The 16,469-nt window shown below is 34.9% G+C and overlaps 3 protein-coding genes across 3 annotated transcripts; 2 read left to right on the top strand and 1 right to left on the bottom strand. All coding sequences in view use genetic code 12, as the record gives it.

Moving 5' to 3' along the window:
- Window positions 1–2,292: 2,292 nt before the first annotated feature.
- Window positions 2,293–3,684, top strand: CD36_81470 (cell wall protein, putative; the record flags this gene model as incomplete). The annotated part of the gene is made up of 1 exon (XM_002419047.1): window positions 2,293–3,684. The coding sequence occupies one exon, from the start codon at window positions 2,293–2,295 to the stop codon at window positions 3,682–3,684; it is 1,392 nt and encodes a 463-aa protein (XP_002419092.1).
- A 438-nt stretch (window positions 3,685–4,122) lies between these two features.
- CD36_81460 (mitochondrial protein, putative) lies at window positions 4,123–4,710 on the bottom strand (the record flags this gene model as incomplete). Its single annotated transcript, XM_002419046.1, has 1 exon — window positions 4,123–4,710. The coding sequence occupies one exon, from the start codon at window positions 4,708–4,710 to the stop codon at window positions 4,123–4,125; it is 588 nt and encodes a 195-aa protein (XP_002419091.1).
- A 3,049-nt stretch (window positions 4,711–7,759) lies between these two features.
- On the top strand, window positions 7,760–16,249 carry CD36_81450 (cell morphogenesis and proliferation regulator, putative; the record flags this gene model as incomplete). The annotated part of the gene is made up of 1 exon (XM_002419045.1): window positions 7,760–16,249. The coding sequence occupies one exon, from the start codon at window positions 7,760–7,762 to the stop codon at window positions 16,247–16,249; it is 8,490 nt and encodes a 2,829-aa protein (XP_002419090.1).
- Between the last annotated feature and the right edge of the window lie 220 nt (window positions 16,250–16,469).

The raw sequence follows: 16,469 nt of genomic DNA, 5'->3' as shown, positions 1-16,469 counted from the left end.
ACCACAAATTGAAAGGTACCAACGCAAAGCTTTTGTTGCTCCTTTGCTTTTACAGCTGTTGGTATGTGATGCTGTGATCAAAGTGGTTACACTTTTGTTTCAAATATGTTTAAAGGATAACCAAACAATATAATGAGATCAATACCTTAATGTTTCATAGATGCAATTGGTTACCAAGAAAAAGTTGATAAGCTTTAGAGAATAAGAACAATAATTAGAACTACTTGTTTGGTGATAAAATAAAAGTGGACCTATTACTGCAATGTTTCAGACCAATCTGGCGGAGGAAAGACTATATTGTCGTACTAACACCTCGTCTTACAATCGACTAAAAAGAAAAACTAATGGTCGTGCAAACCTCAAAAGACTTTTTAAAATTCTCTTTTGTGAAATGCACGAGAGAAAAAGAACCCAAGAGTTTAAGGAACTCATTATGGTATGTAATATGTGGGTCGTTAATTTTCAACAACCGAAAAGAGAAAAATGAAAAATAAAAATGAAACAATAATCAAATCGCCTTATTTTTTTTTTCTTAATGCACGCATCGTCCTCATTGTCGATCATTTCATTCCCTGCCGCCCAACAATAAGTTGCCTGTCCTCCTTTCAATTGTCTCTGTCGATTTTTTTTTCTCCTTTGGTTATTTTTTTTTGGTGCTGACGGTCTGACCCCTGCCAACACAGCTCCAACAAGCAGAACGCGGGCTGTCGGTTTACAATTCTCTATTGTTGTTCCCATCAATGTGTATTAAATAACTTACATTAGACCCCACCAACAATTAAAGAATGGCCACAATGGACAACACTTACAAAGAAAACTCTATCAATCTTTTCTCTCACCCTTAGTTCGTCTCATTTGGTCCCACTGTTTGTACATTACTTTGATAATTGACTACTGACTAATCTAAAAAGCTTTTGTTGGAAAACCAAGAATCGTGAAAACTTTCAAGAATAAGCATACTTAACACTCAAAATTTCGTAGAAAACAATCAGAAATTTATTATGAACAATCTGTGCAGTTGATAGACGATTAGCACTGTCAATTGCGATAAATTAAATTGCGAAAAAATGCAAATCGGATCATGCCCAAATCAAATCAAATCAAGCAACATCCATCGTCATCCATCACCGTTCGCTTCGAGAACAATAAAGCTTGCCTCACCAGATTCAATCTCAGTAGATTCGTTTTCTTCTTTGCTTGCTGGCTAAAAAAAAAATAAAGTAAATTAGTATCTGGTTGCTGTTTTACTAAAGCGATACTTGGAACTACAACTGATGGCACCACCACCAGTAATGGCTAAGCAACAACAATTACCACCACCACTATTCAGCAATACTACCCAGAACCAGCCTTGTTGCAATTTTTCAACAACAAGAAAGCTACTCTATCATATTACACAATAATAAAATGAATTTAGATGAATTGAACTAAAGTGGCTGGGGCTTGACGACAAATTAAGTAGAGCTAGATAATAGACAAATCATCAGGTCGTTCATTTGTGCACAAAATACTAATGTCATATAGTTTTGTGTTCTAGACTCCTGTATATAAACATTAACACTAAAATGGAAAAATTACCAAAAAGAAAAAATTTCTTTTAAACTTGGCAGAATATTATTTTTTTTCTCGTGTAAACTTTAAAAGGAGGCCAAAAATAATTTCGAGGGTAACTACATACAGGAAAATGTACTGTAGCACGTGATTGGCCAACCTTTAACAGATGACACAAAACTCCAATCGGTAGCTTTATATGCATTACTGCCTAATTGCTCTTTTTTTTTCGCAATATTTTGCAAATTGTAAACAATTACACAAAAATCTATCAACAATAAAACAAAGTAACAAGTCACCTCAAAAAATATTGGGCAGGTTAATAATTATTTTCTGAATGCTTTGTTTTTAATTTTCCCTATTATTTAACATTCTAATGCTTGTCAAAAAACTTATGTTTTGGTTTTGAATTATTACTTTAAAAACTACGCCCTTTCCCTTGCTATTCTTTTTTAAAAAAAAACTCCTTTTCTTCCTTTCGTTTAAAATTCCATATTTAACATTACTGATATCACCAACAACAACAACAACTTGCACTTTGTTTTTTTTTTCATAATCAACACTTCCACGTTCCTTTTCGTTAATTCATTATATATTTTTTTCAAATAAACTTGTTCATTCATTTGTTCAATATTAGTCTAACCCATTAGTCACTCATTCGATAACAAAAACTAATTTACTCAAGTAATACCCACTTATAAACATATACAACAGCAAATACATTAAATACTTTACTTCACAATGAAATTTAGTTCTACTACATTATTAGCTGTGTTAGCATCACTTTCGGCCACTGTCAATGCCGGATGTTCATTTGAAGGTGGAAACTACTACTGTTCAGAAACCAAAAAAGTCGTCTACAAGGGTATCGGATTCTCTGGTTCTTATCAAGACGTTACCAATATGGATGAAAACACTGGTAAATGTACTCAAAAATCATATTCCTTTAGTGGTAACTTGTCTCCATTAGACGAAGAATTATCTGTTCATTTCAGAGGACCTTTGAAATTATTAGAATTTGGTGTTTACTACCCAAGCAGTAATGGTAATTCAAAGAGACAAGTTGACGAACAAGATTGTAATACAAAACACGTTCATCATAAACACAAGAGAGCAACTGAAGTTGTTCAAGTCACACAAACAGTTTTCGTTGATGGTAATGGTAACACTGTTACTTCTCAAGCCCTCCAAACCTCTACTATTGAAACAAATTCAGCTGCTTCATCACCTGCTGCTAATAATGATGCCAACTCAGGTTCTGGTTCTGGTTCCGGTTCCGGTTATGGATCTGTTTCTGCCCTTGACGGTGAAGGCAAAGCTTATAGAACCGATATCTCAACCAAATCTGCTCCAACCTCAACATCTGCTCAACCATCTTCATCAGAAACTGCCTCTGCTGATGGTGCTTGGACCAGAGACAGTCATTACACTCCAGGATCCACTGATAACTGTGTGTTCTTGAACTATCATGGTGGTTCTGGTTCTGGTGTTTGGTCTGCTAATTTTGGTAACTCATTATCTTATGCCAACTCCGATAATTCTGGTGGGTCTTCAACTCCTGTTGCCTTGGGAGAAACCACTATCAAATCTGGCGAAGAATTCATCATCTTCTCTGGTTCTAAATGTGGTAGTAGTTCCGATTGTGGTTATTATAGAGATGGTACTGTTGCTTATCACGGTTTCAAAGGAACTAGCAAGATTTTTGTTTTTGAATTTGAAATGCCAAGTGATACTAATGGTAACGGTTATAACCAAGACATGCCAGCCGTTTGGTTATTGAATGCTAAGATCCCAAGAACTTTACAATACGGTGAAGCCACTTGTTCTTGTTGGAAGACCGGTTGTGGTGAATTAGATTTGTTTGAAGTCTTAAGCAGTGGTTCCAGTAAAATGATTTCTCACTTGCACGATGGTCAAGGTTCTTCTCAAAACAGTAACAATGGTGGTGGTGGTTCTCAAGATTACTTTGCTAGACCAACTTCTGGATCATTCAAGGGTGCTGTTATTTTCAACGGTGATGAAATCCATATTGTTCAAGTTGATTCTAATACTGATTTCGGCTCATCATTAGATGAAGATACCGTTAACTCTTGGTTAAGCGAGTCTGGTTCTGTTGCTACTATTGGCTACTAGTTCTGTGATACCCTTTTTTCAGCTCCTTTTTTTTAATTTTGTAACTTGTATTAAATACAATTACACTTTTAATTATATCTTTTTTTTTATTATTACTTTCTACACTTTATCTACATATACATATTCGTTTTATTTGTTGATTGATTTGTTGCTCTAGAAAAAGAAAAAAAAAAAAGATAAAAAAAATCCAATCATTTTAAAAAACTTGAATTTTTTTATGAGAGTTTTTCCATTCTTTGTATATTTGTTTTGTTTTAATAGCTTATCGTTTTATTATACATTTTAGTTTGTCTTTTCACAGTCCTGAAAGTTTGCATTGTTCCTTATTAACATCTCTGTAGGTATTTTGTGAGAGACAACTTTCTATGTTGATCACAATTCAGTTGATATAACTTAATATTTATTATAAAACCAGTTTATATAAAGAGTTTTCCTAATCTATAACTCACCTTTTTCCTTTAATACTCTTTCCCAGCTTTGTGGCAATTGAGGCAATTTGTTATTCAACTCAACTTCCTTCATGTTCAAGTACAAAGTACTCAACAAGATTCCAATGGTAAATGCTTGAGCGTAAACTCTAGCATGAATCAATTTTTGAGTCTTTGTCAACAATAAATCCTTGTTGATTACTCTCCAAGCACCAAAAAGGAAACCAGCCCATGCACCAACAACCAATTTATATTTATGTTCATTTAAACGATAGATGATTCTTTCCAGCATCGATAAATTGTCCAATTGTTGAGATTTGACTTGTTTTTCTTGTTGTAAATGAGGTGAACGATAACGAGATTTGAAAAATTGAGTACCACCATTATCAGTTAAAAATGCAGTAAAACCTAAAGTAGGCATGGTGTATAAACATGCTTTGATTGTCCAATTGAATGAATTGTATTTGAGTGGTTGTTTGAATTTGAAATATCTAATCAAACCTAAACCAACAACTGAACCAATTAAAAAACCTTTGGAACCTTGTTTCATAATGTGACTTTTATGGTCACTTTTTTCATTTTCAGTAATGAGCTTCATACTTGTAGAAATAATACTTTAAATTAGAAGGGAATAGCTAGCTTTTTACAATTGATAATCAATCTCTATTAGTGATGACGGGAAATGGAAACCAACGATATGATTTTAAAATGAAACCACAGAATAAAGGAATAATAATATTCACAAATTAGTTGGAATTTCTCGTCATTTATATAGTTTTCAGACTCTAAGTATACACCATTCTAATCACCTTACCTGAAATGTGTCAAAAAGGAGGAATATTCCTGAATTCGTTTCCTTGATTATGGGTGGAAGTTAATTCGCGCACCCAACATATTCTTTTTAACGACTCTTTGGTGTTGTTTGCTGCAAAAAAACAAAAAACAAAAAAAAAAATACAACCAAGCCACTTTGAGAGAGAAAGGTACGTCTGAACGAGAAACGATCGTTACTTTCAATCGTACGACAAATTTGCAATCATCATCAGTTGACACAACTCACAAATGCAACAATTATAGTCAATCTCTATCTATTTTTCTATCCTTTGACCCCCTGAATGTAAATACACATAAAAAAGATTTATTGTAAAAGTTTTTCCGAATTACTTCCATATACAGGTGCATAACAATAACATCGCCGATTAATGCTTGGTTTTTGGTTGTAATTCATCGTCGTCGGATTATCCTTCATGCAAGTAGTTCTAGATTTAGCGTTTCTTTTAGTAGAAGAATAATTTGTTGAGTGTTTCTTTTTATATAGCATTACTGTCGTATAGAATAGTTAGCTGATACTCTTGACACAACATTTATAATCTTGCTGTAAAGGGAAGCAAAATTGGCAGAAACAGAATCTTATCAGGTGAAACTGCCACAATCATATCATATGGTGATTTCAAAATGACACCATAGTTACATAAATACAATGTGGCATTTGCATGTAGATACCAAGTTGATGTTACTTGATTATAGCCCCTCCCTTCTAACACAGAAGTGTAACTTGATTATAGTCGCTCTCCTGATTACGCTTTTAATAATCTTACCATCACAGGAAACAGGAAAGGTATGTACTTCAAGGAATTGATTGATTACTTGAAAATCAGGTTTGTTGAAAATTATTTTTTTCAAAAATTTGGTGAAAGAATAATTCATTTAATTTTATACCCAACATTCAGTTTTCTTTTCGTTTGGTATTAGATAGAAAGAAAGCAGCAGCTACTGAGAAATATATGCAAATCAGATATCTTTAGGTTCTTAAAGAATAATTAATCCGCAAGTTCATTGTTTGTCTCCAGTTTGATGAGTGATATAGACTACACCCAACCAAATACTTCAACAAAATAGAAGCTTTCGTTGACAATTCTTTATTACAAAAATTTCTTCCTTTTGGTTTAGAATAATTACTAAATGATTACAAGCTTGGACAACCCTTACTAGCCACCGCAAACCTATGTAATTGAAATACAAGAAAGAAATTAACAGAGGAAGAACAATTAGACTGAGTTGGCGATGTGATGTGTGATAGAACATCATTCTCAGTCTAGTATGCAAATTAACCTTGCTGTGTCTCCCCTAGAAACAAGAACAGCTAATATAGAACTCTGATAAGACTACCAGGTGACTTTAAATGATTGACATATTTACATGGATTGAATATTAGAAAACGTCTTACAATGAATATGGGTTGGAGAGTGCATTTTCTAGTAAACTGAAATATCTAGATAATAATCAACGCACACGTGACTTCACCAAGATTTTCTACAAACCCTATTTCCAAATGTTTCATTTTTAAGAGACTAAAAAACACTGAGAATCTCATAGTAGTTTATTTACAAAAGTTAAAATGAGTTGAAGAATCAAGTTTCAGTTAATTGTAAACCGAAAAGGGAATCACATCATTGGTTGAAAACAACGAAATCTATTATCAACCCTAGTCAATATTTGATTTTGTAATCCATCATTTCCTTCAAAACAATATGAGGTAGCTTTAAGTGCATTATTTTAATACATTTAATGAAAGATGGCACAATAGATCCACTAGAAATGTCTCTTGTTATGAATTACTGGACACATATATGGTTTGAAAACAAGTCTGGCATTATACTTGAAACACCAGAAGATGTTTGTACTTTTAGAAAATGTTTTAAAAGAAAACCCAATTATAGTAAGGCCTGTTATTAATCACACAAAGTTTAGCCCACTCCATTAGACGAGAATGAACTAAAGTATCATCTCTCACCCAGTATATTCAGAACTTGAATTAAATTACTCCTTTGATATTCTAAAATGGCTTAGAATATCCTTAGCAATATTTGGTGTAACAATAAAGAAAAATGAAAGGAGAGAATGTAAAATGATTGTACTGTATTTGATGATGAATGAGTGAGGTTGTAAATTAATACCAATGTATGTCTCGATTTTAATCATCGCGTTTGATTTAGTTTACCACTAAATCAAAACATTTTCTATTTTAACTCGATGGAATTCATTAAAAGAATTTTTTAATGTAATTGTCTTTATTATTCCGTTTTCACTAAAAGTTCAATCTATTAATCTCCTCCTCCTAATGGCAATTCTACATTTATTGTTGCACTAATTCTAATTGTTCTTGTTATTTCTCATTATCAATTTTTATTGTCATGGTTATAATCACACAATTATAGAATAAAAGAAATTCAATTTCCAAAACTAAATGTTCTGGTGCAAAGGTTTTGTCAAAACCTCCATCCCCTCCCTCCCCCCCCCTTTCTCTTATCTTTTTTGGTCAAAATCTTTTTGGTACTTGGAAGACAAGACAAGACAAGACAATAAACATTCTTGCCAGTTCCTATTTTTCTTCTCTGTTTCTCTTTGTTTACAAGTTTTACTTTTGTAACATGTTTTTCTTAGTAGTACTTTTCAATGTCGCACTTTAATACAGAAGAAAAAAAAAAAAGGAGTTGAAATAAAACAATTTTCAAACAGTTTTTGTCACCAAAATTTATTCACCAAAATTCTCTTTTATATTTTCTTCCTTTTTTTTAAAAAAAAATTGATTAATCATAATAAGATTAACCAACTATCTACGTTTCAAGATTGAAGAATAGCTCGAGATGATAGAAATACCCGATCTAGATGAGTTGTCTCTACAGAATTATTCCGGATCCAACAACGCCATTCCTGAAGAAAACCACAGTGATGATGAAAATCAACAACAACAACAACAACAACAACAATTCATACTTGAACCACAGCATTCTATCCGCTCACTACTGATAGAGGAAAATGGTTACCTTCAACACCAACAAAACCAATTGCAGCAGTATATGCAACAACAACAACAACAGAATACACTTACCCCAGAGCCGCCTACCATACTAGACTTCACCAAGGATCAATTGCCGCCATCGGCAACTTCTTTTCAAAACTCGACAATTGACTCGGACATATTAGGTGAAACCATTGCATTATACAACAATCTGGCGAATAGCAGTAATATACAGAAGTCACAGCCCCAGCTACTTCAAGAATCATCAGACCATTTGACAGAAAAAGAGCCATCGACATTATCGGCATCACCAGTACCAATGTTGGACCACGAACCACAAATGATAGATGCTCGATTAGAAAGAATAGAGCATGAAGTAGACACCTTCAAGAAAAGGGAAAACAACCACCAACATACGCAAATGCAACCATATACACAAGATACAGAATCGGGGTTATCTCTCGGTACTGAAGATTCTCAAAATATCAGCTCACAAAAAGTAGATTATGTTCAAACAAAAAATTCCTCTTTGGAATTTGATGCACCAATAGGGCTAGCGTATATGCCTGATAATTTGGAAGAACACAAAACATCATTCAAATTGCAGCAACCCCCAATTGTTACAGATTACCATGACACAACAACGCCGGATTTAGACAACGAATCCAATGATCGACTTGGTCTGCTTGAGACCCCACTTATGACGGGATTTGATTTCAACTTGGGGGCTAATACTTCTCTGGCAAACCAATTATCATCACCAATGTCAACATTCCCACTTCATAATCGTGTAGAGCCATCACCTCAATTACCCCCACCAATGTCTTCTGCGTCACTACAAAAACTTACACTACAAAATGGCGAAGAATTTGGATCAATTAGACGTGACTTAGCAACCGATTCTAAAACTTCTGCTGAATACACATTGCACATCATATTCACTCAATTTGTTCGTCACGCCGAACGTAAACTAAATTTGTGTCTTGATTATCCGTTGAATGAGGAACCGCCAATTTTAGACTTGATTGCAGAAGGTGTCGATGCCGAATTTGACAAAATCATATCCGCCTTGGGGTACATTGCTCGAAGAAAACCTAAACCAGTTATTGATAGTGTGATGTTTTGGAGAAAATCAAAGAGTGAAGTTGCCTCTATGGCTGCAACAGAAGTTGAAAAAGCGGTAGGAGTAGCTCAAACAAATTTGCTTAAAATTTCCAAAACTTCATCATCAACAACAACGACATCCCCAATCAGCCCATCAAACCCAGGGATAGCCAAAAATAGCAACTCGGCTTCCAGTGCTAAACGAAGTTTGAGTTTGATGAGAAAAAAGAGCTTTTCAAGAATAGCCCATCGTCGAAACGTATCTTCTTCAGCTGCAATTCAATCGTCACTGAATGTACCTGAATCGGAAAGTGTATTTATGAAACAAAAACAATTCTATGATGACCAAATTTCTCAAGCAAAAGAAACTGCTGTCCATGCTGATAGAAAATCATTGGCTTCAATCTATATATTGTGTCGTGTTTTGATTGAAATTGTAAAACAAACACCACTATCAGTGATGGGAAGTGATCTCAGTAGTAAATTAGAGGAAATTGTCTACACTCAGTTAAAGACTACTGATCCTATCAGTACAAGTCAATCGTTGGTACGTGCTGCCAATTGGAACTTATTTGCCGAACTATTGGGATATATGTCACGTGAACGATTTGTCAGTGTCAATGACAGGTTCATTGCTGATTTGGAGAAGGTGCCTCAACAAATACGCCACGAGGATGAGCCAAAACTCTATTTGTTGATAAATGGAATGAAGTATCTCAAGCTTACAATCTATCCACTAGAGGAATTTGAAGAAAGTGCCGAATTCATCCAGTCATTGGCAAAATTTTTCGATAAAACAACAAATGAAACAGTATTATATGCGTATTGTGAAGTTTTCAGCCACTTGTTTTTGCCGTTAGCTAATATCATAACTGCAGAAGCTAATTATCCGTCGTGGGTAGAAGGTGTTGAAAAAGTCTACCACAAGGCATTTAAGCTATGGAGACAATCTTTAGGTTCAACCAGCAGTCCAACTTCGTTGACCTTGCCAACTCTGAATACATCATCAGGTGTATCTTCAAATAACGGCTGGTCTCACTCATTGACTCTAATGGCATCTGCTTTGTCTGTGTCAAGAAAGGAGTTGTTTTCTGAAGTTTGGATAAACGTAATCAACGAGAATAGCTTCAAATTGAAACCCAAAGTTGAAGCTGAAGACAAAACTACCTATATTATGAGTATTACGAGATTAATTTGGGTTTATCTCAACCGATTACCAGATACTTTAAATAATACAATTAAGCGTCTAGATGCAATTTTTGAGTTGTTATTTTTCCACAATAACGCTACCAGTAAGAAACATCAGTGGATATCATCAGACTTATTCCTAATTGGATCTTTAATCGAACTAATCAGAATAGTGGGCTACAATCATTTGAACTATGTGTTGGAGCAAGTATTAATTAGACTTTTGAATATGAGTTTCAATGGAACATCATTGGAAAATGCATTCCCCGAAAAACTCATAATTGTTATCAAAAGTTATCTTGCAATATTGAAAGACTATGAAATTGGCGACAAACCCAGCTTTCCAGCAGAATTTCCAAACGAACAAAAGAAAAAGGTTAATGAATTTTTATTCATTTCGAAGAACAGTACCAACCTGGCAGCTCACGAGGAAATCTGTCGCACTTTAGTATCGTTATTAAGGATTTTAGATAATCAATATGGATCAGGATTCAATAATGAAAATAACTCTTTATTTTCCTTGGGATCAAGTAAATCTCAATCATCATTTGGGTTTCATTTTAACTACGATCCTACCCCTCAAACTACTAAGGAGGTTCACATACAATTATTTGCTACTGTAATCGAAGCTATTCCATGGGGAATTGTAGGAGCATCTGGTGATAACAATCAGAATTTGATTCCATTTAAACAGGTTGTTGATATATTGATTAGAGGGGCAATCCATCCAGATTCACGAATTTCAGTGACTTCCATCAAATCATTGAAATATTTAGCCTCTAAAAAAAACCCAACCTCCTTGATGACTATTTACGCCAAGCATGCGTTCCATTTTTCCGACAAAACTGGCCCAACTTATGACACAGAATATTTATATTCGGATCAATTCACCAAATTATTAAAATTGTATACTGAATTGTTGGACTGTTGGTTGCTTCTGTTCCAAGATTTGCTTGAAAAGAAAAAGGCAGACCAGCCAATAGGCGCCTTAGCCGGAAATGATAAACTGAACAACCGAGATGCTTTAAATAACTTGTACAAAATCAATCGGAAAAATGCCGATTTGTCAGATTCTCATACAACGAAATTAAACCCTAGTGATGAATTTGAGTGGAAAACAATAATTACTGCCATTGAAGATATAGAGGGAAATGGATTGTTTTTCCTTTGTTCCCAGAATCCCAAAACGAGATACTATGGGATTAAAGTTCTTAAGTTAGTTGAACAATTTGATCAAGCGGTTTATAATATAACCGATTCATCAACTGATTCTAGTTCAGGAACCAAACAACATTCTAGAAGCTCTTCAAAATTTGCTGCCGATGTTGGGACAAGACTTGTTCATATTTTGGAGGATCTTGATTTTGTTGAATTGATCCAACCTTACCGTAAGGAATTGAGCGTGCCAGAACGTACAAGATTAACAAAACTCAAAAACAAAAAGAATATCTTGATCAGATTAGCAGAGTCTGAATATGGCATAGATTCTGCAATTTGGCTACGTTTATATCCCAAAGTGCTAGAAATATTTTTTGATAGATGCCCCATGCCGGTAGCAATGTGTCGTAATCTTGTCTGTGTTTGTTTGGTTCAAATGCACGAGTTTGTGTTGGAGTTTTCTGATAGCTATAAATCTTATACATCGTCATTATTTTCCAAATCACCAACCAACGTGCCTCCTGAAGTACTAGTAAACCAATGGAAATTATATCTTATATTTGCTTGCTCCACTTTAACTGCTACAAACGATCAAAAAATATCATTTCCAAATCAACCAACTCATGGACGCAAAAAGTCTTTGCAAATGTTTATTCAGCACCAAAAAATCACCAGTGCAAAGTCAGTATTTAAAATGGTATTGCCCTTATTGAGACTGTCGCAACCAATGGTAAAAGAATCTGTCATAGTAGGGTTGAGCCATATAAATATTAACATTTTGAAAAGTTTTTTGGAGAATATCCCATTGGCGGTAGAAGAATGGAACACCAATATCAAAACCCGCAATCTTCAAGATGATACGTTCAGACTTGAAATTGTTCATATTCTAGCTAATTTAACTGAGAAATTTGGCCTGCATGAATTGATATATACTGATGATTCAATTGTGGCCAACTTAGTAGCCATTGTTAAAAATGTGAAGAATTTTTTGTCGGAGCCGGCGATACAAACTAATTTTGAGTGTCAGAAATTGCGCCGCTATTTTTGCGGATTTTTAGAAAATGTTTATGCTGGACTTGAAGCAAAGTCGGATTTGGAAAAATGGCTACCATTTGAAGCGAGAGTAGCCTGTTTCAATTATTTAAAGGAATGGTGTGGCTATGGTGATAGCAGCGCTGTTACTGAGGAACGATATAATGCTATAATTGGCCGAATCAAAACAGAAAAGGCTGGGCCATCTGCACTTGCAATACTTGAAATTGAACGGAAAAAACTACAACTAGCATCGCTAAAATGTATGGCCATTTTATGTTCTGGTCAAATCAAGAAGAAGATAGAAATACCAGGGAATTTGGCTGTTGTTTCATTTGACATTCCAGGTTTATTGAATTGGATACAGGCATTATTGGAATCGGACGTTGAGAAAATAAAGGAAATAGGCCATTGTGCTTTAAGGAATGTTATTGAGAAAAACTTTGAGTTTCAAGATATTATTAGTGCTGTTGTTGAACGATGCTATATCAGCCAAAAGTCTTTGGAAAGTTATTTTTGTTTGTTTGTTGAGATATTTATGGCGAAAAACAAATTTGAAATAGTTCAAGATGAACTTATCTGTTTAGCTTCTGTATTCGCGGCAAATGAAAGCTTTGAAGTGAGAAAATCTGCAATTGCCTTACTCAAGTATTTTGAAAAAAAGACCCTAGGAACTGAATCGTTAGAAAGGTACACCGAAGCAATTTGCAGTAAGAGTCCAGTTGTTTACAAAAAAGTGCTATTTGATCTTTCAAACGATATTCAAAATATGAAACCAGAAAGCTTGTATAATAGGATCAGTTACTTGACGCAAAATATGAATTTGATTTTTCCTGCTGCAAGAGAAGCTGTTTTGTCATTATTAGTACCCATGGTTTCACAAGTTATATTAAACTACGAAAATCCTTTACCTGAAAAAGATAGTAATACAGATATTCATGAAAAATTATTTGACAACTCATCATTGATGGTGTTGAGCAATCTTTTTGAAATCACGGTGAATTACAGTTCTAGTATGTCTAATCAGATAGAAGTATTATGGATTTCTTTGAGCAATAATGTTCAAAATATTGACAAAATTGTGGAATTCTTGTTGCAAAGCAGTCTTGAACTGAAAAATCCATCATTTGTTGAACAGTCACGACAGATCATCGATTATTTGGCATTTGCGAGATCTGATCCAGCTTATATTATTGATAAACTAATTAACAATTTACAACCTAGAATGATGGTTCCACCTCAATTAGGTAATAAATCACCAGTTCCGATCAATAAGGATTATCCCTATGTATGTGATATCAAAAAAGTTGTTCAAACAAATGAAAAAGATGTTATATTTTCATTAGGTCAATTAAGCATGGTGTTTTTGGTTGATATAGTAACACTCAAGAATGACTTAATGATTGAAAAACTTCCTTTATTATTACACGTGTCACTTTCTTTGATGGATCATTATTTGCCAATAGTTCAGGAACAGGCAGGAACTTTTTTAGTCCATTTGATTCATGCATTAGTCCGTGATGATCCCAAGGCACAAGAGACGGTTCTGTCACTTAGAGAAAACGATCATATTAAGCACTTATGGGTATATGATGATTTAAACAACGACAAAAGGGGTGCAAGAACACCAAAAAATATGGATTTGTTGATAAGAAGTGCCATTAAAATGTTTGCTGCTGTTGCTCCGAATATACAAGATGATTGGAGTAGAGTGTCATTACATTGGGCTACCACTTGTGCTGTTAGACATATTGCTTGTAGGTCATTTCAAGTGTTCAGATCATTATTGTCGTTTTTAGATCAGTCAATGTTGAAGGATATGTTGCATCGTTTATCCAACACTATATCAGATGAAACTGTTGATATTCAAGGGTTTGCAATGCAAATATTGATGACGTTGAATGCTATAACAGCTGAGCTTGACTCAGAGAAGTTAATTGATTTTCCTCAATTATTTTGGTCTAGCGTTGCTTGTTTAAGCACCATTCATGAACAAGAATTTATTGAAGTTTTGTCTACTTTAAACAAGTTTATTTCTAAGATCGATTTGGATGCAGAAGATACCGTTGCTTGTTTGACGAAAACATTCCCGCAAAAGTGGGAAGGTAAGTTTGAGGGTTTACAACAGGTGATTTTGGTAGGTTTGCGCTCATCAACGTCTTGGGAACCAACTTTGAAGTTCCTTGATAAGTTGATTGTTCATAAGGACAGTTTGATTATTGGAATGGGCGATTCCAGAGTGTTGACTGCATTATTGGCCAACATGCCACGATTTTTACATCATTTAAGTGAAGAAAGTGTGACACCAGAAATTGAAAACACTGCTATGGCTCTAAGTCAGTTGGCAGAGGATAGTGGTAAATCAGCACTAGCAAAACTTTTGGTCTCATTTGCTAAAAGACGATTTAGATCTAAGTCTGATTTCCTTGATCAGTCTATTTCATGTATCAAGAATGCATTTTTCCCAGAGTATCAGGCACAAACTTTGGTACTACTTTTAGGGTTGTTGTTCAATAAAATACCTTGGGTGAAAACAGAGACATTGGGTCTTTTGCAGCTGATTTTCCCATTAGTTGATCTTCAAAGAGATGAGTTTATTGGTGTTGGGGCTGACTTGATATCCCCATTATTAAGATTGTTACTCACAGATTATGCTGAATGGGCGTTGCAAGTGTTAGATGAAGCTGAAATTATACCTGGATCGCAATCAGATAAGGATATTTTAAGAATGAGTTTGGGAAGCACTTCAATGAAGAAAGAATATGAGAATACTGCCACTTTATTCGGGATACCGGATGAGAGTGGTTGGTCAATTCCCATGCCGGCAATAACTGCAGCGACTACGAGAAATAACGTGCATGCTGTTTTTTCAACATGTACAGTCAACAATATTGTTGATGAAAATGTGGAACAAGAAGAGGATGGAAGTGATATCCAATTTCACCTGGAAGAGTATTATGGACCAGCTAGTGATCAAACTCAATTTGTTGATAGTGTATCTGTTAATGTCGAGGACCGAGAGGCACTGTTAAGTAATGTTTGGGCCGCCTTAGACGATTTTGACTCTTTTTTCACCAAAGAGTCTGAGCAAGCCGGTCATATACCAGCAGTAGCTAATAGGGCCATGAGAAGAAACCAAGCACATCCACGTTACCATGTCCATAGTGCTTCAGTTGACACCAAATATAGTAATTCAAGTGACACGTTGATGCCTATGGAATCGGCACCAAATGTTTATGATAAGAAGGCATCGGTTATTTTGAACAGGAGTTTGGCCAGAACAACATCAAACACATCTTTCAGAGCAAATTTGGCTGACTCCATTGGTGGTACACAAGTAGCCAGCAGTTCTACTCACTCCAACAAACGGTCATATATACCCTTCAGAAGTAGCAGACATAGTAACAAGACCAGAGCCGAAGTGTTTTCGACTCCGAAGATGCCTTTATCTTCAGGATTTGATGCCCACGATCTTGATCAAACACCATCTTCAATTCAGTCTACGGCAATTTCTTCGCCAACATTAAGTGTTGCGCACAATGATGGAGACCATGAACTTGCTTCTAATACAAATGAAAATGTTACCAGATTTGAAGGTATATTAGGGACAAAGAAAAGATCAAAAAAGGGCATTAGACAAAACTCTCCCAACGAATCAACTACAAATATATCACCGGAATTATCAACGAATAACAGCTTTAGAAACTCTCATGTTTCTTCCATAGCTTCTCCTAAAGGAACAGCGCCTGTTATTAGTTCACCCATACAAATTGTCGGAGCAACTGTTGCTGCTGCTGCTGCTACTCCAAACTCTGGCAAAGAAAAGAAAAGAATATCTCAAAAATTTCGTTAAAGGATAGTGTATAGAGACTGTACATATGTGAATGAATGAATGTATTTATCTATACTTTTGTTTAATGTGGTTACAGATGAATTATCTTAACGTTGTTTCAGTTTTACTAATTTTTAACTTGTATAGTTTGTCCCTGTTTGAAAGAGACAGCCTTTCCGCACGTGAGCTTACATAAGTAATCGACTTGTTCTCTTCAGACAACAAAAAGCAACAGTAAAAA

The sequence above is a fragment of the Candida dubliniensis genome, chromosome 3 (assembly GCF_000026945.1).
Source record: "Candida dubliniensis CD36 chromosome 3, complete sequence".
NCBI classification, from domain to species: Eukaryota; Fungi; Ascomycota; class Pichiomycetes; order Serinales; family Debaryomycetaceae; genus Candida; species Candida dubliniensis.
This window is presented reverse-complemented; position numbering and strand designations above follow the sequence as displayed.